The following is a 25,655-nucleotide window of genomic DNA, read 5'->3' on the forward strand; positions in this document are numbered from 1 at the left end:
TGTTAAATAAATGTTGCTGTTCTTACTGAGTAGTTGCATTTATGTCCTTTACCTCTGTTGCAGAGCTTTTCCTCTCAACATGGGAATCTGTGTTTTAACTTGATAGGTATGTAGGTAGGTAGGTAGGTAAGTGATGGCCGGTTTTAACGCGGAACTGTGGCTCCCTCCTGTGGACTTGTTATGCTGCAACATTTGTCACATCCGATATAAAAACATGGCACTGGATCCTTCAACTTTCCTGAAGAAAGGACATTTTTGGTGATTGTTAGTGATTACAGAAAATAATATGTACTCATAAGGCACCTAATCTGAGTTTCTAGAATCAACCGATGAACTCATTATAATTGACAAATAATGTGTTAATGGTTTGTATATCAGTTATGTAAATGAACTGAAGCATTTGGGTTGTTAGCTTGTGAAGAATGCCTGTAGCTTGCGCCTCTGACAATAATGCTGTGGTCATACTGGCAACAAAGTAGTTAATGTCAGTAGTCTCACTGTCTAATAAATCACCAGCCAGGTCTGGAGTTACATGTTGATAAGATACTGGGAAATGATTTTGGCTCAGGTCTCCCACCGATCTCTACCAGGAGGCAAATCCATCAGAGGGTTAGAGTTAGAGTGGAGTTCATCAGGTAGCCATGACTTGAAATAAAATAACTAATGAATATTACCCTGCGGCTGGAAAGCTGCCTACCGCAGATGAGTCGGAATAATGTGAGACTCACGCTGAGAGCTGCTGTGGAGGATGCTGACCTGTGCTCGTCTCCTGGCTGAACGCGGACTCCTGTTTCAGAGAAGAAGCGGAAACACATGGAATGTTTAAATGCCAACGTCAGAGTTCGCCCTCCACGTGCTGCTTCTGACCAATCAGAGCCCAGACAGTGTGTTCTGGCCCCGCCCTCCCTCTGCAGTGAGAAGGTCCGGACAGACTCCTCCGCCGTCGGACCGAAACCTCCGCCGCTGAAATGGCCGCGACGGTTCCGGACGACAAAGCTGCACTGACCGCTGACAACGATGCGCCGCCCGTGGAGACAACCGAGGGCGACGGCGATGAAAAAGAAAATGGCCCGGCCGAGACGGAGACGGAGACGGAGGGAGCAGGCGGCAGCGTAGAACCGAAAATGGAAGAAGTGGGCGCGGAGGCCGGTGAGGACAAGCCAGCTGAGACGGCTGATAAGGCCGCCAGCGCGGCGGTGACACAGGGCGACCTGGAAGCGGACAACCGGGAGACGGCGTCCGCTGCTGAAGAGCCGGAGCAGAAACCGGAGCTAGAGCAAATCCCCCGAGGCTGCAAAGGCGAGTCTGCCATGAAAGAAGCGAAGGTGGAGCCGGCAGAAGACAGCCGGTGCTCGGGGATAGACTGCGAAAAGAGCAAAACTGTTTGCGAAGACAGCGAGAAAGCCAGCGGAGCAGGTGGGGAGCTGGGCGATAAGAGGCGGCCCAGCGTGGAGATCTCCTCCTCGGATGGTGAACCGCTGAGCCGGATGGACTCGGAGGACAGGTCGGTGTGAAGCACTGACAGGTGTGGGCTGGGCGTACAGGGAAACTCCCTCCATCTCATCATCAACGAGCACAAGATAACAGCTCATGAGAGTTTTTCCTCATCAACAGAGCTTACACACTGCCAACCTTCATTTAAGTCACTGCTTCCGTTTATCCTCACTTGAACTTGTTGTTTGTAGCTAGTTGTTATGATGACACGTCCTCAGGCATTTAGACAGGATTTGCTTGGATGATTATCAGCATCTGTTATGTTTTTCTCATCAAACAGTTAAAGTACCTTCTGTCAAAATCAATCTACTCCCCCCTCATTAGTGATGGTGGTTTCAGTTTCTTTATCATGCTCATCAAACTAATCTTGAATGATATTGGTTTCCAGAGACGTTGTCATGGGGCAAATTTCATTCTAACATGTTAAATTAAACACACTTTTGTGCCTTTAGGTGAAACATCCACATGAATTAACAAGAAAAACACATATTTCAGGGCGATGTGGTTTTGATTATAGTAGGAATATACATACATTTAAAGCTAAACCCCCTGCTCTCATCCATAACTGGAGGACACATTGCACTGGGAATAATAAGCAGAAGAGACTTGCTTGTTGCATGAGTAAGCTATCCCCTACAAGCCCTTTGGTGATGTTAAGAGTATGGCAAATTAATAATATAATGCTGAAAGCATTAAATATAAGGATATAATTGATTTGGCATGAGTGATAAAAGTGGCATGCATGAAGAATCTGCTGCAGGCTGAGGCCTTTTCACGCAAATTGACTATGTATGTGGCAAGTGATATCTGCACCTGTTTGTCATGGCTGTGCAAACCCCGAACCAAGCAATACGGACATTCTTGATGGTTTGAATGCCGATGTTTTTTTAAACACTGGGCTGCATTCGTCTTTCTTTCTTTCTCTCCCTCTGGCCACTCCACCCTCTCCTCCCTCTCAGTATCAGCAGCACTCTGATGGAGATGGAGAGCACAGTCTCCAGTGGACGTTCCACTCCTGCTATGATGAATGGCCAAAGCAGTGTCAGTTCGTCAGGGACTAAGACAGTGGCTTACCCTTGCTGCTGGGACCTCTGTCCCCAGTGCTTCAACTCCAGTCCAGATCTGGCCGAGCACATCAGGGGAATTCATGTGGATGGACAGAGGGGAGGGGTCAGTAGATTTTAATGTTCATGCTTTAGGCTGCAATTTAATGTTGACAGTACAGACTCTCAAGACGGAGTGGAAGAAATTGCTGCAGTTTGACAGTACATGTTTTGAGTATTAAATGGTTGCTTCATCCAGTTTTTATTGAAACACATTTCTGCTGTTATGTGGATTAATGGTGACACTGTTTTTTGAAAGTGTTGCTGTTGAACTTTTTCCCTATCAGATCTGTCAGTGACTCAGAAAAGCCTCTGAATATCTGACCGGGTTCCATCAGAGGTTTATTTCACATAAACTCACCATTCAAGTCTTTTTTATTGTTTGCCAGGTTGGCACCATCAAGAACTTGGACAGTAAAATAGTGCATAGTTCTGAAGGGCACTCTTCCTGTCGTTTTTAGGTTTCATAAAGTCTAAATGTATTTCAAGCCAAAGTACCCATGCCTGTAACATAAAGAGGTTTTATCTGAGAAATAAAAGCTATGCTTAACAGGAGGCACACTGACTCTTCCACCTGGAGGAAAAAAAAAAACAGACTAGAAAGAATAGAAGATGGGACTAAACAACTTTACATATATTTGAGAATGTTGTCTTCCTGCCTGCCTGCCTCTTTCAGTGTATCTGTCTCTTTATACTGCCATCTTATCTGAGCTGTTTGTGTTCTTCAGGTGTTCGTGTGTCTTTGGAAGGGCTGTAAGGTGTATAATACACCATCTACCAGTCAGAGTTGGCTCCAGAGACACATGCTGACCCACAGCGGAGACAAGCCGTTCAAGGTAAAACCAGTAACTCAGGCATGATGCACATCTGCAGTGCTTTCTGACGATGTTTCACTAAAGTTCGGTAGCAAAGGACAACATGTTTGATGTTTTTGTAATGGCTGTCAGTCAATGCAATGCCATCTCAGTGTTGGCTCAGCCACATCATTAGCTAAAATAGATATTTGTCATTAGTTTATTTGAAAAAATTCCTTATTCCTTAACATGTTGTGCTCTGCTGCAGTGTGTAGTTGGTGGCTGCAATGCCAGCTTTGCTTCCCAGGGAGGGTTGGCTCGCCATGTACCCAGTCACTTCAGCCAGCAGAGCTCCTCTAAAATGTCCAGCCAGGCCAAACTCAAAGAGGAGTCACCCTCCAAGGCTGGACTCAACAAGAGAAAGAAACTCAAGAACAAACGCAGGTGCTCCCTACGTACGTACCTAACAGGCACACAAACTAACCCTGTCTTTCTTTTGATGGTAAGGATTACAACACATCTCCCATGTATTGCCATTTATGTTGTGCTGAAACATATGTTTTCGTTTTCTGACCACCCACATCTATTTGTTGGAGAAGGTAGAGCTGGACCACACAGACACAAAACAAGATAAACCTCTGCCAGCTAGAGAGACAGGTTCTTCCTGTGGCAATGTTCTGCATTACAGTGAAAATATTTTAGGTTTTCTCTCATAATTTGTCTTTGCTGGTTTGATTGTGCCCAGGTAGATGCTGATAGTAATCTCCCTTGTGGAGATTACTATCCTACTCCTTGTTTCTGTTGCTGCACTGCATTATGCAAATCCATCTCTTTTTAATTTTTCTCGCAGTTGTGTATTAGTTTGTGTGTGTGTGCGTGTGGAAGCGAAATTTTACTGTATGTTTTTCAATCACAGACTGCCATTACCGTAGATTTTCCAGTTTTTGTTGAAAGATTCATGAGGTCATTGACTGGCCATGTAATCAGATTTGCACATTTCAGTACATTAGTTACAATTATCATATACTTGACATTATTTCCATCTGTTTTCCCATGAATAACATAACATGACTGATTGATTATATCCTTACCAGCCATTCATTTCCATTAATTTGAATTCAAATTCCAAATTAACTTGCAAATACTGAATGGAGAAATTGCTTGAGGTAATGAGCCATTCAAATAAATCGTTTGAGAAAGCCTGAAATTCAGCTAACAAGGATCATTTTATAACCTAACACTAACTCATTCAAGTACGCTCTTTACAATAAACGATTGATAGTTGAGAGGCACTCTTGAGACATTTCAAAAATAGAAATATAGAATAAAACAAAAGTAGATTATGTGAAAAACTTGATTTGGCTTTGCTAAAATGTTAAGTGCAGCAACACGTCAGAGTGCTGTCTGAGTTTGCTATTCAATTACAGGAGAAAAACCATCATAAAGTCAAAGAGAAAGAGTAAGCTATATGTAGTAATACATACATCCTTACATCATGCAGTGAATTAGCTGGAAACCAATAGCTTTATCAAGGTTGCTCTTTTTGCATTCACCATTTCCTCTTAATTGTCTTTGCAGCAAGTTGCAACTGTTGAAACATTGCTTTGTGGAACCATTATATGAGTCTCTCGTATCAGAGCAACATGTTAGTCAACAGCAATGAGGTGGAGGTTTGAAACTTCATTATCCATGCAAGGGCATCCCCTCATCAGAGCCAGCAACACTGAAATTAAATCTGACCATAATAGTATTTTAGTGATGCAATTTGTCTGTGTTGACCTCATAGGCAAAGCTCTTTTCAGTTAAACCAAATGTCTTCACAAATAAACATAGATTGAGGAATAAATGACAGAAATTTTTGGATAGGAAGAAGTTGCATGCTAGTTAAGATCTGATCTCTGCTCTGCTTGCTTGGATGAGCTGTTAAAGAAAAGAAAATGTGTTTCATTTTTCGTAGACTACAAATGGCTTGCATAAGCCGCAATTGCAAATCTTGAATAAATGTATTTAACATGAAATATCAAGATGTCTTGAGTTTCCTTGCCACTGAATATTTGCAATGGGGCAGTTATTCAGCGCAACTAAACCATAGGAATTTCATTACTATAGCTTTCAATCAACTGACTTTTCACTGACTTCAGACGTTTTTGTTGCTGCAAATAAAAACCACAATGGAATAGCATTTTTCAAGTGTGAGATTATTCAGCTATATTTATAGTTACAGAAAGCCTTAGAAAAGCTTCTGCATTTTTATATGTTTAAGCCACAGTGGGAACCCTGGTGTAATGTCTCATTTGATTATGTCCTACTTCCCTTCCAGCGAGGCCCCATGACTTCTTTGATGCCCAAACCATGGATGCTATTCGCCACAGGGCCATTTGTCTCAACCTCGCCACCCACATTGAAAGTGTGGGCAATGGCCACAGTGTGGTCTTTCACAGCACGGTGAGAGCTTCCCTACTCTTCTCCATCCTGTATTATTTGCCTATGGTTACCTATTTTCACTTCATTGGGTTTAAATTGAAGCGGGGGGCTGAAATATCAGGATTATCAAATGCACGCCGTGTGTTAACTAACACTACATAGCTCACAATAAACATGATAATCACATTGTAAATCAATTAATCTAGACAAAAAAATCTGACTTGTTTCAGATTGAGGAAAACATACTTACATGGGCCAATCAAAAATGTCATTTTTTTCAGTTTAGAGCTGTTGAAAGGCAGCTTAAGTGAAGTCACCACAAATTTACATTTGAAAACCTCACAGGGGTTAAAAGATATATTGAAATTATAATGAATCTGTGAATGGTACATACAGCAGTGTCAGTCTGCATTTGTATGTTGACTGTGACATAATATAGAAGCTGTGGCAGCAGCATTCTTGTGTTACCTTACATGCATCAGACAAATGAAGCATCAGCATGTAACTGCTAAGACACTGATCATAAAATATTAAGATTATATTCAATACTTTTTATATTTCTTAACTAAATCTTGATCTGTCAAGTGATGAATACAGAGGGGGTCTCCATCGCCTGATATAATTGTTGTTACATTTATGCCCCCCCAAGCCATTTTGTTGTTTTTGTTTTTGTTTAAAACAATGGAGGGAAAGAATCACTGCTGATTTTTTTTTTTTTTTTTTGGTTGTTGTTCTGCGTGCACTAGGAGTGAACCTTTAGAATTTCTTTAAGACTTGATGTTTTTCTCTGAACTGGGCTTCGTGGGAAACACTATTGGATATTTTGTGTGTGTGTATAGAGCTGAGTTCCATTCTGAACACACTGCATGATTCATTATTTATGTCTTGTTGAGTACCTTCGCTCCTTGCTATTGAGGGCACACATGAGCACTCACAGGAAAATCGCCTTTTCAAGTGAAAGATTTCCCATCTCTCACTCACAATGATTTTAAAAAGTGGGGGAGAGAGTTTGATATTAAGATAGGTTAACTGTAGTGATGAGGGTGTCATGCACAGATTTTTATTTATTTAAAATAATTGCTATCCTTACTTGGCACCACTAGGGAGCACCCTGCCTCCTGTTCGGAACACTCAAATTGTAGGATGGTGTCATATTTGCTAATAGGATGGAAAAAAAAAAAAAGTGTCATCATGTGCTTCCTAATTCCATCTCCTTTCACATACTGTGCATAAAACACAACTCATTGACTCTCTAACTTTCTCAGCATAATCTCCCATCATATTCATATAAAGCTCTCCTTAGAAAAATGTGAAAATATCTCCTGAGACCCTTCACATATGACTTAACCATTTAGTTAGATAGTCTTATAGATCAATAACATTAGAATTGTTATTATTGTGGTATTAATTATTACCTTAAGATAGATCAGTTCCTCTGATAATATGGCCATTTAAGCAAAACACCAAACAAAAAGATTAATGGTCAACGTGAAATAAACCCCCAGTTGTATTAAAGGTTTTTGTTAACCGACCAAATTTGCAGGGGCAAAACAAAGATACTGTACAAGGAGAAGATCATAATGTCACAGTGGGTTAAAGCTAGTGAACTACAGTTATATTTGGTCTGTTAATGATCATAGAAATTTGGTATACCAATAAAAGTCTACAATTCTAGATTATCATCTCAATACTACAGCAACCATTTGTGCTACATGTGCTCATTTGTGCACATATGCACACATGCATGCATGCAACACACACATACCTCCATAGAGCCTTTTCAAGCTATTGGTTAAATTGAACAAACCCATGGAGCGATGTGATATCCACAAAAAAAAATCCAAAACAGCCTAAACAGTCATGATGGTCATCTGAAGTGACCACCAAGCTCAGGTTGTTAGCTGTTTGCCAAACAAGCTAACATTAGCCTTTAGAAGCGTTGTATGAGGAGCATTGTAACAACAGATACCAGCTGTTGCAATAACCTGTCCCAGCTGTTCTGCATCATCGCCAACACCGTTTTCACTTAACATGCTCTCTGAAATACAGACCTTCACTCACATAGTTTGAGGTCAGACTGGGAGGCTTTTAGGGTTGTTATTGTGACTTCAGCATTCACAGAAGAGCCTACAGATCTCCTATATCTACAGTACTGTAATTTATGCATGCAAACAGATTGCCATGAAGCTATGTAATGGATCTCTTTGCTCTCAAAATAAATCTCTACTGGCAATAATTTAAGCATTATTGAGAATGTACTTTTGAATGCGGTTTTAGATAGACTTGTTGTTAATGCGTCTGTTCATATTAAATGTAATTGGAGCATTGTGCTCTCACAAATAGCATTGTTTTACTTTTAGTGTCTCTCAGTCCCTTTCAAATTCTTTTCTGCTCTGCTCCTGTGAACCTCAACTGCTCTGCAGCAGCCAAGAATTTTAAAAGAAAAGCTCGGGGAACAAAAATGAAGATAAAGCTTGGGAAGAGGTTAAGAGAGGCAACCGCATATTTGGACATAACAGAGGAGGAGGAAGAGCTAGCCAGGGGAAGGAGAGTAACAAATGGAGAGAAACAGAGACTTTGAGTGAAAGGACAAGAAAGAAGGGTTAAGTAAAGGTTAGGGTCATGGAATCGGAAGGAGATCTGGCCAGTTGGGCATACATTCTCCTCCTCACATTCCCCTGGAGGATTGTGGTGGAGAAAGACTGCAGCGGTGTGTCAGACCTCAGGCCCCAGTGGGGCCTCCCAGGCCTGGAGAGTTGGAGCAGAGCTGTGGGGGTTCTGTGGAGTTTGGCCAATGGGCCTGCTGACACGCCAGAGCAACTCAGTCATGTTTATGATGGGATATTTTTGTTATTGCACCAATCTGCGTCATCTCCAGCTTGACCCCTTGACACTAGACAGGCACCCAGTTTTAGCAGGCCGGTCCTCCCCCCCGTTAGGTCTAGCCGTTTTCATTGCCTTGTTTTTTGAGCCACTCTAATATCTACCTATTTTTTTCTGCTCTCACTCCATCTCTCTTTTCCCTTCCTCTCTTGGGTCAATAGAGGATAATGTTATGTCCCTTTAAAGCATCAACTGCTATCATCAAACCACTCAGCTCACAGCATTAACCTTCAGCATTGACATACATGGCTATAGCTATAGTTCCCTGGGTTTTGATTATTAACCTGCTCCTGTGAGGGTAACAGCTATGCATTTCTGATTAAAGGTGCAGTCAAGCAGCACGTAATGTAAGGAGTCTCAGCTGCAGGGCTCGAGACACGTATAGTTGACCCCATTGCAGCCAGTAGTGGATTTAGGATCATGCTGCAGCCTAGGCCTGTGGTAGTTGCTGAGAGGCTCTCTCTTCTCCTGAACGTACTAATAACTTTTCTAATACTAATACTTACATGTTCTCTTCTCTTTTCAATGAAAATAAAGGTTGTAATAAGGAACTTTACCCTAAAAACGTGCATTTAAATGCTTCCTCCCTTTCCCCTTCTCTTTTTTGGCCCACTTCCTTCCACTCATCTTACTCACATCCTCACTTTCCCTCCCTATTTCTGTCTGTTAGGTGCTTCCCATCTCTGTTCATCTGACTAATTGGCCTATTTTGGTCGTTGGCTAGGTAACACCATGTAACCAGTAGATTAAAGGTTGGAAAAACTGCCACTCAAAATATAAAAGCTTTGTCAGAATTTGGCATTTATTGATAATAAATCCAAGTCTCTGTGTAATAGTGACCTCTACTTTAGATCGATCAACACACAAAAAGTGTGCCCAATATAAAAGCAATGTAATCATACTTAAATCATGCTTTCAACACTTTTTGTTGTTCTGGATTATTATCATTATTATCTTTTATTGCTATTTATTGTCAAAACAAGACTTGCCTCATTTGAAGTTACTGCAGACTTTATCTGGAAAATGGAAGCAGATCACAACTGGGCTTCTTACCAAACTTTGACTAATTATTCTTATTAAATAATGCAATTAGACAAATAAAATTCTAGCTCTAATAAAAACCTACCTTCTTTTACTTTACAGTCTAGAATAAGTGTTGTGATTTTAGCAGTTCCAAGGCACCAGGAGCTGTCTGCAGCTAGGCAAATCAATGCTTGTTCTCTGGTTTTCCTCTCTATTTATATTGCTTCTGTTCTTCTACATGAAGTTAGTATGCTAACCAGTCAGCTCTGGTCTGTCAAACTGGCTTTTCACTTTCGAATGGCGAGTCACTGCACTATCTACCCTGAAGTCATAGCACAACTCAGAGGGTCTAGTGTGACTTCTTATATTGTAAAAGCATAAAAAGCTGAAGCATTTGGCAACTTAATATCATTACCTGAAAGGACCCTTAGTCCCTTTTAAATAGATGCACTGGAAGAAAAGATGAAGAATCAACATCTTTGAAAGTAAAGTACAGATCAATGGCTGAGTGACAGGAAACATGTAAAAAGACAGAGGCTGACTTTTCAATCCAGCCCAAGGGTCTCAAATTCACAGCTCACGGGCCACTCCACCCCCTCGTTTACGGCCGCAACTTGATGTCCGAATAGTAGGGCTGTCAGTGTTATTTAATTCTTTCTTTTTTTGGAAACCGCAGTAATTACATTCTGCTATTTGTCTTCACTGCACCCTTAACTTGCCGTCTACATGTCAGCAGCTTCCTGCTGCCTGATGATGCACACATCATGGAGTGCGAAACGATTCATTTTTGATGGTTTTTATATATATATATATATATATATATATACAATTTTTTTATTTTTTTTTCAGAAGTAGACATTTAGGCCTATTATACTTTATTGGACTTGAAATAAACCTAAAATGCAATAAAGTAATTTTCTTTAAATCCCAATTAAGATACATTAGTGAGAACTGATTTACATTGTTTATGCAGCCCAAAACAACTGTTGTGACCATCCTATATTTACTGGGAAAAAAAAAGAAAAAAGCAATGGTACTGCATTTAATAAAAAACAAATGTTAAACATTTATATCCACTTCCTGTCATTTATCCTTAAATTCCAACAACATACAAAGAAAATGTAAAATTTTCAGTCATATTTAGGAATGGTGACATAATTGTGATTAATCCAGATTAAAAATTTTAATCAGTTGACAGCCCTACAAAATAGTCATGTAAATCTGACCTTGAGGTTATTTTTTTTTTTTTTTTTTATGTAGTGTTCCCCACAATAATTATGCTAACCACTTCTTGTGAAATTAAAATGAATTCATAAAAAGAACATTTATTTTTTAAATGCAAAAGTATTTCACCAGCTGTGCAGTTTTTGAAACAAACAGGAAGAGTGCAGATGCAGAACTGTACGATGTGATGCTCAAGAGCAGACGACATGAAAAATAAGCAGGAGACAAAAAAGAAGAAAAAGTTGCTGTAGTAGTAGCAGAAGGAGAGGGAACGTGTTGCATTCAAAATCGAAGAGAAAAGTGGATGACAAGCACAGGTTATAGACAGGTGGTATTTAAAATAAAAAAAAAAAAACTACATTTTCAGAAATATGTTCTTTTTTGCATTACTCGAACAAAGTGGTGGTGGTGGTGTTGTTAACCTCCAATGATGTGAAAGTGGCAGCAGCAGCCCAAATCTAATTTGAGTTTGAGACCCCTAGTTTGACTTGTGAAACACAAGCAGACAGAAGGACAGCTCTAAAACATTTATTCTGCGTATCACTGATGCAATGTTTAACGAGATACTACTGATGAGGTGAAGGATGCAGAAATCCTTCTTTTCCATTTTGTATTAAAATTATTTCTGTTTTTCTCAGGATCATCATCACTTATGCTGTTACTACTGTATTTGCTCTCCCTACTTTGTCTCGTGTCTATTCTAAGAAGTTTTATATGTAAGCCTTTTATTATAAACAACATGGTTGATGTGCTGAGTTGGCTGGCATTTTCATAGCTACTCACAGACAAATGTTATGGCAACAAGTCAGCAAAAATGTTTGTATCTGCTACCCTTGTCTAGATACAAAAGTTAATCGGTCTGTAACTAAATATGTTTGTGAGCAGTTTGTTTTCCACACTTCATTCAGCAACTCTATAGCTTGAAGCTTATCAGAATATAAATATGGATTTGCACTTGACTTCCCCCCCAGATAGTCAATGATTTCCTAAAAATGTATATTAAGTAAAGAAAAGAGAAGAATAACATGCTGGTTTTCATTTTTGCTCCACAAAAGACAAAATCACGGATATTCACGTTAAAATATGTACTGTTGGCATATTGGTGAGATAGATATAGCTAAATGATGTTCCTTAAGGCAATGATATGAATGAATATTTTAGCTAAAAAGTGAGAGGATAGGAAAAGTGTTAGCAGGAGAGGAGTGATTCTAGGTCTCAGCCTGTGTGTCTTGTCTCAATAGAGATTCCTCCCTCCTGTCCTCAAACCAGTTTCCATCAATGCCACAGCCGGCCCCTAGAGTCATAAAAATAATTTCAGATTTTCATGTGCGTAAGAGAAGTTCTTCACATGTGAACTCATTCAACATCCTAAAAATAGATATTCCTCACAAAGAGAGCCAATTGACGTAAGACATTATATCTGGGGCTATTTTTGACACTCCCGGTTATTTTTTCTAGCTTTCTTTTCCCTACTGACAATATTTGTGCAGATTCCATACCAGCTTTACTATAAACCAACATGGCATGATAGATGAAATGTTATACATAAACAGGGCCAACTATTCAGGAAATCTTGCATTTCTTTAAGTATATTTTCATATTTGAAATTCTCAGTTGTTTTATCAGAATATGTCTTGTGTAATTAAACCAGGTAATAAAAAGAAAAACAACAACAAAACACTAATAAAATGAACAAAAAGCACTGCAGCAAAGTAGGTGGTTGTTTCAGTCAGACTCACGCTTGTGTAAAGCATTGAAGTGTCTGGTGCTGACACGATTCACAAGAGCAGTGTCTTATCAAATACTTCACAGTCAAAGGTTTTGCCCGAATGTGATATTTATATTGTATGTTGTGAGAAAATGTGGGATAGATTCTGCTTAAAATTGAAATCTTGATAGAGCACTTGCATGTATTATTAAGATTGCACATACTGCTTATTAGTGTAATGATCAGCCACTGTATCACTTGGTGAGATGTTTGAAGTATGTAGTCTCATTATTCGGCAGAGATGGGGCAGGATAGGGGCATGGCTTTGAAGCTGGTTCTGCACAGACAAAGGAGACTGCTGCAACATGGGCCAAACCGATTCATTTATGCAAATCTGATGCTTGTAAAATCTTGAACTAGCTTCACATTAACCATTATATGTGGGTTAAGTTGTATGCATTCTGAAGATATTGGTTACTTTTCATCGCTGATGTTGGTCATGGTTACTTTGGTATGAATGGCAGTAGTGCAGCATGCAAAGAAGACACAAGTATTCACTTTCTTTTAGTACATTGTTGTGTTTTTCGTTTGTTTTTCAGGTCCTAGCCAAAAGGAAAGAAGGTTCAGGCAAGGTGAAGGTTCTCCTACACTGGACACCTGAGGACATGTAAGTAAAACTTCTCCTATGCTATATAAATCATGTGCAAAAACCTTTCCTTAATCAAATATAAGCGTAAGGGTATTAAAATAAATATAGAGAAAATATATGCATACTTAAAAAACAAATGATGTCACACTTGCCAGAAAAAAAAAAGTTCTAAGAAAGGAGTTTCAGTGTTACAACACTGGCAGGAGTAGGAAAATACATTTAGTGCATCCATGCGCTGAGCTTTCCTTGGGTTCAGTTCATTTTATTTATCAAATGGATAAGAATAAGAAACTAAATTAAAAGACTTCGGGGGTGAATCATTCAATGTCTGACAGTCTTGATGGGAACAACAGCTGGCCATTCTCATCTATTAATCTCCCACTTCTCCTGCTGGCATCTTCTCTCCAACAGACTCATTTGAGATGCTACCTGCTCTCCAGAAGCTTGCCTACTAATCAAAAATCCCAAATGACAACCTGTCACACTGACATTGCGTAACATATTTACCAGACAAATAGAAGATTTTAACCAGACAAAGAGATTATCTTTCATAAATCAAAAGCTTAATCTTTATTATTGTGAGTAACCAGAAAAATTGAAACCTCTGAACACTGTGTTGCTGTTGTGACGCACTGCATCAACTGCTAAAACTTCTAGGTTGACTTCTCAAATAATCTAACTGTCCTGCTGGGAAAACAACAAAGTGCAAGATGAAGTACTCATTTCTTTTTTTTTTTACAAATTTGTACAAATAATCCTTTGCATGCTTACCATGTGAAGCTGTCATACAAACATTTCCTTTTTGTGCAGAAGGAGTGCCTGCATGTTGAAGTGAACATCAACAATGCATATGTCTCTGCCTCTGATAGTTTTATGATTCTCCTTTTTATCCAGCCGTACAGTCAACATGGTGGCCTTCTTTCATGTCAGGGCTTACAATAAATCTCTCCAGCCTTCCTCTCCTTGCTGATCCAATATTTATTGTGGAGAACTCTGTGTGAGAATAAGTATCATGCAAACTGCTGTGCGCAAAATTAGGTTATCGGCCATCCTTACATATTGATATTCTTGCCTGGAACATTTATTTATTTATTTCATTTGATTTTATTTATTTATTCATTTATTGGCCACTAAGTCCACTCTCTGTCTCCAGTTTTGGTTCAGGTTCTATACGATCTGCTTTGCTTAAGTTGCTCCATTACATTGTCTTTCAAACAGTGGATCGATGTCCAAATTTACTCTGAGGATGATTGTCTTCTGTCTCTCTCCAGTAATCAATCCACAGTTGAGTTAATAATTGTCCATCACAGCATTTTGTTATAAACCCTGGAAGAACTTCTATGAACATATGATGATCAGCCCCACTGGGGCATGAGTGGCCAGCGCCCAGTCCTCAGTAGTTTCAAACTGTACCTATGCCCAGCTCACCTTCACCAGGCTCAGCAAACTGGAGGTGAATTTTGGTACCACTTAGCCCTAGGCCATTTCAGGAATTGGGAAGAAGGACAAGCAGCTTCTGTAGTGTGCTTGAAATGAAATTAGTCAGCCTCAGAGAGAAGAGAAAAAGCTTCAGAGAGCACTGTAATACTCAAGAGTTCTTGCTTCAGGAAAGCTCCCACCACACTTCCAATGCACCCACACTCCCATTAAAGGCTCTGACTGTGAAGCCTCTGAAGATGATTAGAGGGAAGAGATATGAAGAATGAAGGAGGGGAAAGAAAAGGAGACGTGGGAGGTGAAAGGAAGGAAGAAGAAGGGCAAAGTCAGAGGAAACAAAGAAGCAGTGGGAAAACAGAGCGATAAATAGGTTTAGTGAGAAGAAGAGCAAAGATGGCACTGGGCAAAGAAATCTTTATGATGCATCACAAAGTAAATTACAGGTGACACCCTTTAATGAAGCACTGTAGATAAACCCTTGTATTCTTAACCCTCTGCTGCTTCAATTTCCCATCTTCTTTCCCTCTCTTTCATCCTCTAATGCAATTGCCTCCTCACCCCACATGTGGGGAGTTTGATCTTGTGCATAGACAAATAAAGCAGGAATGGAAACAGAAGAGAGAGATGAAGTTTAGTGATCAAGAAAAATTTGTTGGATTAACCCCAAATAGAGAGACACAGATGGAGATTGATACTGAGACTCAAAGGGGGAGAAAAAAAGGGGGAGATGCAGACTAGACAAAAGTAAAAAAGCGAATTGAGAACAAATGGTTGTGGGAGAGAGAAATAAAAAAAAATAATAAAAATAAAAGGCAGAATGAAAGCAGGGAGAATTACACTGAGAGAAAACAAAAGTTCATTGCCTTTTGGCTTCATCCATGTAGGAGAAATCAGTGGTAGTACAAAGTTGTACATTTGCCCCCCCCCCCCACCTGGACAGCAGTCCATCGTAGGGCCAACATACAGAGATAGACAGAGATGCACAACCATACGGACAGTTTAGTCACCAGTTAACCCAAACATGATGTCTTTGGACGGTGAGAGGAAACCAGAGTACTTTAGAAAAAGACACAACTCAAATACAACCTGAGCATTTAAACTATGAATAATATATAAATATAATTACAGGTTAATATTGTTTGTGTTCCTTATATTGGAGGGCATAAGTGTAAAACTGTCAAATGTGTGTGCCGTTCTTTTAATGGCATATGTGTTCTTCTCTTACAATATATCATTAGTTCAAGAGTATTATAAGGGAAAATGTAAGTATGCAATTTGGCTCATTAACTCCATTTAGTTGCTTTAGTTTCGTATATTTTTCGAACATTATATTTTCCCTTGTGTCATTACAATATCACAACGAATACTGTATATGTTCGGGGGACGTAACACTATTTTGGCTTAGTCAATTTCACAACAGAACTCAAGCGAGTTGCCAATGATTAGCTGGAAATGTCCCTATTTATATAACTATTGCCTACACATGCTAAGAAATACATATTTGCTAAGAAGTCAAACATGTTTTTAAACAATTTCATACACCTTTATTTTCTTGGATTTCTTTTGTTTGTGTGTTTTTTGGTATTGGAAATGCTAAAAAGCCGCTACACACTCTTTTAATGTGAAGTAACTGGAACTCTTACACACCACTTTGGTGTGTACGTGTGTTTGAAAGTATATGTTTCTCTGTCACTGAGTCAATGATTAGTCATTTAAATGCGGGAAGTCATGTTTATTAATGCCAGCACTAACCATTCACATCCTGAATGACACACATGAACTCCAATTGGATTAATGAGTAACTGATTAACATGACTGACCATGAACCACCTGCAGCTCACTTTGAAGGAAGAGGGGTTGGGAGGGCTGATAGGATGAGAGAGAAAGGAAAGATCATGACTGCAATCTTTGGATTGCTGTATGCTACTGAATGCTTTTTAATCATAAACAGTAGAGGACACTGTTTGTGACAGTGAACTGTACTGAACCGCGGATCACTTTAAGCAAATTACATGCTGCTTATTATACACAATCTTTGTTGTCAATTTTTTTTTTTTTTTTTTATCACTAGTATCTGTTTTTTTCATTACTTTATTATATAGCGGAAAAGTACATTCTTTAAAAAAAAAAAAAAAAAGCTTTAAACAGGAAGAAGAATTAATAGCATGGACACAATGTGGGCCTTTCCAATACTTTAGAAAAAGACACATCAAATACAACCTGAGCATTTAAACTATGAATAATATACAAATATAATTACAGGTTAATAATTGTTTGTGTTCCTTATATTAGAGGACATACGTGTATTACATTACTTGACCTGTTTGAACATTTTTTCATGCCATGCAATGCATGAATTCATGCAAGAATCAGCCATGATTGTAACAATGGCATTATTATTGCCATAGGTAACATTGTTCTTTTCCCTCTGCACTCAAAAAAATATTTAGAATATGCATCTGTCAGGCATTTTGGAGCTAAGTGATTATAGTGAATAGTTGTCTGGAATACGATTGTGACCGTTTGCAGTCTTCTTTTCTTTATTTTTTTTATTTTTTTGGTAGACATGGTTTGTCTTGTGCCTGCAGTGAGCAGAACCTGCTCTCTCGGTCTACTGTCTAGGCAGTGGTCGGTGATTAAGTTTGGCCATGAGGAAAATATTTTCAAAACTATTACATGGGGGCCCATAACAAAAAAAAAGCCTAATTTACGTGAAGGTGAATAAAATTAGGCTATAGTGAACATTAAATGTGTAAACTAATGATAGAGCAGAGCTGTGTATTCGCTGATTGTGCCTGTCATTGACTATTAGCATGGATAAAAGTATAATAAGCATTCTTCTGGTGGGGATAGATTCTATATTTTTCACATTTAGTTTTAATGTAGCATATATGTGGGATTATCTCGATGTGATAATGTACAAAATATAACAATAGTTAGCAAAAAAAAAGAATTTCTAAATAATCTGGCAGCCCAGCCATTGGCTATGGGCCAGTTTTGGCCCACAGGCTGTCTAATATGACCACTGGTCTAAGGTTTTGTAGGAGTCAGTCCGTATAAAGACATTTAATGATTTAATATACACTTTGCAGCTCTGGGATGATCTTATTACTCACCACTAAAGGCCTGAAGCTGGCCGTCAATTCAGCGTGGAAGACTGGGCTTCACTCTGGCAGGCACCTCCAGAAGCTCTCCCAACAGAGGCCTCATTCACAATATACATTTCTGGCTCATAAAGAAACAAGCCAAACAGTCCTTTCTGGAAAAGAAAATAAATCCAATTGTCTTTATTTGGCTTGGTGTGAGTGAATGGTGTCTTTGGGTTGAAATGCCTCTTAGGTTTGTGAGTGAAGCTATCCTGCATCCTGCTGATTGATCACAATAAAATAACTCACTTGATCTGACACTTTTATGAAGTCTGAAGAAGAATGTGCACGTAACAGTGCATGAACATAATCATGCAAGGGTGTTTACTGCATATTTCACACTCTGCTGGTCTAATTCTGTCATTTGAGGTTTGATTTTCACAAGCATACAAATCAAGACTAACCCAAACTTTAAAGCTGCTATGAAGGGAGCTGTTACCTGTCTTGTCCCTGCCTCTTCAACTTCCTCTTTCCATTCTCTCCACCATTAAAGGGGAAGCAAACCCTTCTGCTGTCTGCCAAAGATCCAAAAAGACAGAAAGTTAATTAAGAACTTTGCAGCTATTGAACATTGTGAATGCGTTTAGCAGAATTATTATTGAATCCCGTTATTATCCATCTACATATAAAAATGCACATAAAAAACTGCCATTAACAGTATAATAATCAGACATCTTTACTGCCATAAACCTGTTATGCATCGTCAACATCCACGTTGTCAAGTTTCTTAATTCTAGCTTATGTTTTGTGTGCATGGCTTATTTGTTTTATTTGCCTCCTGCGTTTCATTGACCCAAAACATGTTGAGAAAGCCAATTTCTGGGTTTATGAAAATAAAAAGGGTATTTTGTCTCTTTAGTCCAACAATTTTGCTATGACACACTTTTGTTTCTGTGTTTTTCCTTAATAAATTACTTAAAGCATACCAATTGCAAGATACAGTTGGACATTTTCATTTTTTCCTGATATCATTTGGCCGGTGTAAGTTTCTTAAGCACTTGACTTGATATCATGAACAGAGTTGCATTTGGTTCTGGGCCCTGTCTTTTGTTCTTTGGTAACACATGCTGATACTGTTTTTTTGAATATTTATGTCGAAGTGGCACTTCTGTTCTGCGTTTGTCTGTTTGGTCGTGTGTTTATTCAAAAAGCACAAACCCTATCTGTGATTAAGCTGCGCCTGGCTCAATTCTGATTACACATCTTTCTTTAATAGTCTTGACCTGAATGTTTTAACATGGCACCACAGACTACATTTTTGTAGATTATAAATGTACTGCATATGTTTTCTTAGTGTAATAATATTTACTAAATTGGACCATGTATGCCTAACCCTCCAGGCATTTAAACATGCCATAAAAGGACAGCCACGATGTAAGTGGGCTGTCCCTCCCTCTCCCATTTTCCTTTCCCTCCTCTTCTCTCTTTCCCCATCCTTCATATGTCTGCTTTCTGTTGCTCTTTTTCCCTTTTGTTCTCCATCTCTACCTGCGCCTTGTTGCGCTGAATGTGCTGCATGTGAAGGACTACCTCCACATATCCGCTGAATAGGCTGACTCGGCATGTGGATGAGTGATTTGGCTGGGTGGCTGCCTGCTTGCCTAACTGCTGCTTGCTGTGCATGTCTGTGGGGCTTGTGTGTCTGTGTGTGTAAGTTTGCATCTCAGGGGGCTCCTGTGATGACGCACATAGTGACGGGGGGAATGCTGGGGGTGGAGACAGGGGAGGCTTGAGGAGGGAGGGGAGGTGCAGTCAGCTCGTTAAGCTCTTTGTTTTTTTCCTATTCACCTTGACTTGCCACATCAGTGCTTGCACACTCCCTTCTTTCACGGGGGAGCACGCTGTTGGGTGTACAGTGAGATACAGCTCAACAGTACAGTACACCATGTGCGCACAAATATTCGGGTTGTGTACCTTTCACTCAGTCATCTTGCCTGAACTGTTGTTTTTCACAGCGCTTATTTTTGTATTTCAAGCTACTTTCTTACTGGATTGTTTTAAGCCAGACACTTTGACATGCATAGACTGTACCACCTCGCATACACACAGTCATTCACCAATTCCACATTGTCAAACAAGTGGATGTAAGCTAATCAAGAAAATACAGTGTAGATGATTTTGAAGATTGCTTATGATTTTCCAGTTTTTTTAACTTTTTTTTTTCTTTATCTATTCTATATATGCATTGGAATAAACAATCTTGAATCTAAATGGAAGGATGGTATGTGATTGTTTAATACTCTGTAGGTGTGTGTCTTTGTGCGTTAAGGTTTGCACACCTATGTTCATACATCACTCCCTCGGGTCACTCACACTTGAGTCAAGGGCATGTTACTTATGGAAATGTACTTGGCTTTCAGAGCAAAGTGTCAACATGTGCCCCGGGCTCAATGAGGCTCTTTGTCCATCTCCCAATAGCTTCTTTTAACCTTACTCCCACTCCATTCCCTTTTCTCCCTTTCTCTTGTTAGAGCTGAAACCATGACCACACAACTTATTTGTGTGCATGTGTGTGCATTGTCTTGCAGACTACCTGATGTGTGGGTGAATGAGACAGAGCGATGTCAGCTGAAAACGAAAGTGGTGCACTTATCCCAGCTACCACAGGACACAGCCATGCTGCTTGACCCAAACATCTATCGGTGAGGGTGTGTCCTCTTTGGAGACATGCACACAAACACACATTGATGTAGATCGAATTAGCCTCAGCCAAATACATGCTGCCCGCATGTAAATATTGAGTTGTGTTTTTTTTTGTTTTTTTTTGTTTTTTTAAGAATTACAGTGCAACAAAAATGTGTTTAAAATCTATTGCCTTTGCCTTGCCCACCTGAGTCTTTGTACATGTGGATGCAGATCAGGGTCCCCAACTACCGGGCCGCAAAGAAAAAATAACTTTGTTTAAAATTGTATGTATTTTATTCTCCATTGTCTTCCGGGTATTTTATTATGAAAAATTGCCACATCCACCCCCGCCTCATTCCCAGGTATTTTCCAAACTGCAATAAGTCGGCGAGCTAACACACGCAAAAATGGCCCACAAACAGAAGTCGCTGGAGTGTTCCTCTGATCAGGGAGGAGACACCAGAGGGGCCCCAGAGAGAGCAAAAAGAAAATATCAAGAGACTTTAATTACGCTCTGTGTAATAGCAAATGGCCTCTACTGATTGTGCATTATGGTGAGTAGATATTAGTGTGATGAGCATCTAAAAGTTATTAAAAGTGCATAAAATATGGTGTAGAGGTTACTTTTACACTCCTCTTTCTTTTTTTAATCTAAACTACAGTAAACTCTCTTCCGATCCGCGGACAGTTTCTCCGGCATGCAAGTGGTCCGTGGCCCAAAGAAGGTTGGGGACCACTGATGTGCAGCACTAACACTTCATGCCACAAGGTGGCACCAACTCTGTCTTCAGCAGTCGAATTAAAAACAAGTGCAGAGAAAACTTTTTTTTTTTTTTCTTTTGTGCGTGAGGACACAAATGTCTGCTGAACAGCCCAATGAAAGAGGTCAGCTATTTGACAAGAGCCAGATATGGTGGCTGTTTTATATTGTGAAAAATTACAAACAATGATAAAGGGGCCCTAATATTTTAGATAAGGCTTCATTTTATAAAGACCTTCCCGTGTAAACTTATTGGCTGGTAAATAATTTCAGAACAGGATGTTTATATGAGGAGCTAATTTAGTCAAAATCACCTTTTAAAATACAATTTTTTTTACAAATGTAAGTGCACTAATATCCATTAAGGAATAATAATAAAAAGGTATAATTCTGTGCAGATCTGCAGGAATTGGCACACACACCACTGAGATGAGAAAACAAGGTTAGCTTTATGGTGCACAATAAAAGGCTGAAAATGGATCCTGAAGAGGAACAATGTGCCTAAAATAACAGAGTGGCCATCTTAACTGAGATATATGGCACACAAGTGTGCTGATCAGCACACAGACTGACTGATTTTAATTAGACCTGAAGGCTCAGTAACTGCACAGGCTGCTGCTGGACTCTAGTTTCATAGTTGAATATAACCGTCAGCATTCAGCCAATTTGTGTCAAGGTTGTCCTGTAGCATGAAAACCCTAAACAAATGAGGTGACTGGTGCCTGTGGCAGTAAATATATTGAGGAAAATGCTAGTACACGTCAATGAGATGGACAGAAAAAAACTGATGTAATGGCAGCTAAGGTTTATATTATTTCAGCAATGTTTCTGCATTAAGGCTCTTGCATTTTGTCTGCTCGACTGAAAGCAACTCAAAACACAATCACATTGTATAAAGAGATGTACCTACACAGTGGCCTCAAAAACTTTTTGTGTGATTTCAGAGCACTTCCCCAAAAGCGGCTGAAGCGAAGGTAAGTTGAGCAAGTTCATTTTGTGTATGTGTAACATCTAGATTAAAGAAAATATTGGCATACACTGAAATGTTTATTCAGGCGTACTGCAGACACAGTAACATTGTGAGTGAATGAACTACATTCACAGTAGTTTCAAACTAACAATTGGACATAGTTAATCAGTTAAAATAAGGGCCTTTACTCTGATGTAGTTACTAATGCCAAAAAATGCTCAATGCAGAAGTTAAAGCCAATGCTGACCAAAGATATGCAAAGTAACAAACTATAGAAAACTCACTGCTTTGCCAGCACATAGTTAAGTGGTCAGGTGGTCCTCATATATATATATATATATATATATATATATATATATATATATTGAAGCATTTAAGCGCAGCTTTGAAAATCACACTGGTAAGTGCTATTAACTTTATTGTGTGTGTGTGTGTGTGTATATATATACTGTATATGTGTGTATATATATACACACACATACATATATACATCATAGAGTTGCCACATCTTTGTTCAGTAACTCAACTCTTTAAGATCTATGGCTCAACTGTAGTTGAACAAAAATGTTAAGTTCGCTATTCTTTTGGTATTGCTGAAATCAAATGATGATGTTTTGATGATGTGGTAACGGTTTTGCATCTGTAGTATTACCCGTGGCTCTGGCTCTCCTGTGGTGAAACATTCTCAACCTAGATGATTACTTCGCGCCCACAGTTTCACCGTGTCAGTGTACTGTGAAGCCAGCTAATTGAGAAACAGGCCATTTTGAAGCCACGAACCTTGGCATTGCATAGTCTCACTGAAACATGAGGTCATATTTGGCCATTGTTCATTATTCCATTAATTCACCTCAGTAGTTCAGCACAGCAATGCTCTAAAATGCACAGCGTAATGTGTCTGCAAAGGAAGTCAGCTCAATGTCTGAATATCCAGGATAAAGCCCATTTCTCATACTGTAATCTCTCTTATGACACACTGGGAACAACTCATTCTCTGCCTCTTTCTGTCTTTTTCTCCTGTCTTTGTGTTCAGCCTGTAAGGAGTCATCTGTGGACTTGATACTTAAGGGGAAATCCTTGTTCATGGGAGGTTTATCTGTATGGGAAGGGACAATCTTCATCTGTCCGCTGAACGGGGGAAAACAAGTGGCGATAAAAGCAAGTGAAACTTGGCTATGCTGCAATTTTCCTTTTTACCCCTTATCAATATTTTATATTTGAAATGACTATTGTAGCCCTGTGTGGTCTAAAATGGGACTAACAAATTTCATACAGTTTGTGTTTATCAAAATCTCCAATGAATGTTTTTTTTTTTTTTTTTTTTTACAAGTATCCAACTGAAAATATTCTTAATACCTAATTGTGGAAAAAAATGTTTTGTGTAACATTGTCAGAAAATGCAGCATATTTTATAACAGTTTTGTTTAAGAATATTTATGCAGATTTGTAACTTATTTTTCTACTTTGAAAATGCTGGTGTACTGTGGATTTTTGTGAAGGTTTTGATTAGAACCGTATTTACTGTGATACTAAATGTTAACTGTCAATTGTTTGAATTATTTGAGCATTTTTAGCTGTAATTATGCTGTACATAACAGAAGTCTTAACGGATCGGCATATTTATATTTACTGAATGCAGCAGTGTTACCGGTGTGTATGACAATGATGTGTGAGGCTGTGCCAGTCATGCCAGACTTTGATTCAATGCGATGCAAACGCTTACAGGAGCAATAACAGTATTACAGGGCACTCCTGTGTAGCTCTTCATCTTACCCAGTCTGTAGACACTACAGCAGAAAAATTACTCGGACATTTCAACAGAGCATTTACGTTGATGTGATTTATACTTATCTTCCCAACATCTCTCTGACAAGTAATACAAACTGTGTATATCATAATCATTTTGATAATTTTACATCACCACTATTTAAGCACTCAAGAATTACTGTTTAAAAAAGTTGTGTTTTCTACTCCGTGTTGTCCCTGTTGGAAATGGAATATTTGTTTTTAATAAAATGGGGAAATCAGACAGATGTTGACAAACCTCAGCTGTTGGTACAAAGGAGGATGTAAGGTGTTAGAATGGCAGCGATGCATTAATTATGGTATGAATATTAGTTCCTTATGGGTGTGTTGGAGGGATTGGCATGGTTTATTTGGCGTCCATGAAGAGAACATCTTTGGGAGTATGCTGTGGAGGAGTGAATGAGTGGGCCAGCAGGGCAGAACCCCTGCCAGCCTCAGCTGTTAGTGAACATGCCTGCAGAGACAAGTGAGTTCAGAGAGAGGTCTGTTTTAATATGGCTGTCTTGCTTTTCAGTATGCACCTCTATATAAAGCCCATATCTGTCCGTTTGTCTTTCTCAGAGAGAGAGATTGATGCACACAGTACACTTAAACTGTGGTAATTTAGGACTCCTGGTATGTGATGAATGGATGTCTTCAGGTGCTTCCCTCATTTCTTTGAGGAGTAGGCAAGCAAAAAAGTTCACTGGGCCTCTGTTGTGTTTGTCTGCTTTGGTTTGTGTCTCTCGCATATGACTCTATGGCTCCTTCTCGACCCGTTATGTAGAAGATGTCTTGGCAATAACACCAAGGCATGAATGTAGCACTTTTTCCATCATAAATGTCCTTAGAGTGCCAACATCATGTGTAATGTGTCAGCAAATGTTTTCCTGCAGTGTTGGGGTTAAAGAGGCTCATTGGAGCACAAAGTAAAAAGCCTGCAAACAGACATGCCATGTTGATAAGAGAGATCAGAAAAGGACAGTCAGACTGGTTCTTCAATGCTCTTGTAACTCAGATAACCACTCTAGTGCGGTGACCAGAGAAGCATCTCAGAGCGAACGTGAGGTCAAAAGAAGTGATGGCAGCCAAACTGGGCATCGGATAAGTGTTGAGAAATGATGTGAAGCAATCATGTCAATACGCCATGGACAGAAATCTCAGTGAAAGCTTTCTAAAACAAAGGTCTACAGAGTATTTGTATGTTGTTCTGGTAAAAGGTATGGTGAGTGCAACTTTCACTCTCTTTTTTTCAGTTCCCACCAAACAGTGGATTCAACTGCAGTGTTTGAAATCTTTTAATCTTTAGTCCAAACCATATTCAAATACTCCTGCATTAGTTCATCATATCCCAAGCCAAGAATTATTTGGATGTATTATGATTTTTACATGTTCATACTCTTCATGATTTGACTGGTCAGTTGTTGCTGTATTGATTTGAAGAGATCAACATTAAAACTAATTTAAGATTATATTCCATTTCCCTTAATCCTATTTTAAGAGCGGGACTTACCACAGGGTCACATGATTTCAGGCATCAGTTAGTAGGAAGTTCAGTGATAAGCCCGTCCTGAGAGCCTGGAGTGCACACATTATATACAATAATTCAGTTGTTCATGAGTCACAGTAC

At 39.2% G+C, this 25,655-nt stretch overlaps 1 protein-coding gene across 1 annotated transcript; it reads left to right on the forward strand.

The window, feature by feature from the left end:
- The first annotated feature begins 917 nt into the window (after window positions 1-917).
- LOC115056892 (zinc finger protein aebp2) lies at window positions 918-24,273 on the forward strand. Its single transcript, XM_029523671.1, has 9 exons — window positions 918-1,504; window positions 2,454-2,664; window positions 3,326-3,433; window positions 3,660-3,846; window positions 5,712-5,836; window positions 13,253-13,320; window positions 20,414-20,527; window positions 22,215-22,244; window positions 23,274-24,273. The coding sequence occupies exons 1-9, from the start codon at window positions 969-971 to the stop codon at window positions 23,278-23,280; spliced, it is 1,386 nt and encodes a 461-aa protein (XP_029379531.1). The 5' UTR covers window positions 918-968; the 3' UTR covers window positions 23,281-24,273.
- Window positions 24,274-25,655: the final 1,382 nt, after the last annotated feature.

This window comes from Echeneis naucrates, chromosome 16, assembly GCF_900963305.1.
Source record: "Echeneis naucrates chromosome 16, fEcheNa1.1, whole genome shotgun sequence".
In the NCBI taxonomy this organism is placed as follows: domain Eukaryota; kingdom Metazoa; phylum Chordata; class Actinopteri; order Carangiformes; family Echeneidae; genus Echeneis; species Echeneis naucrates.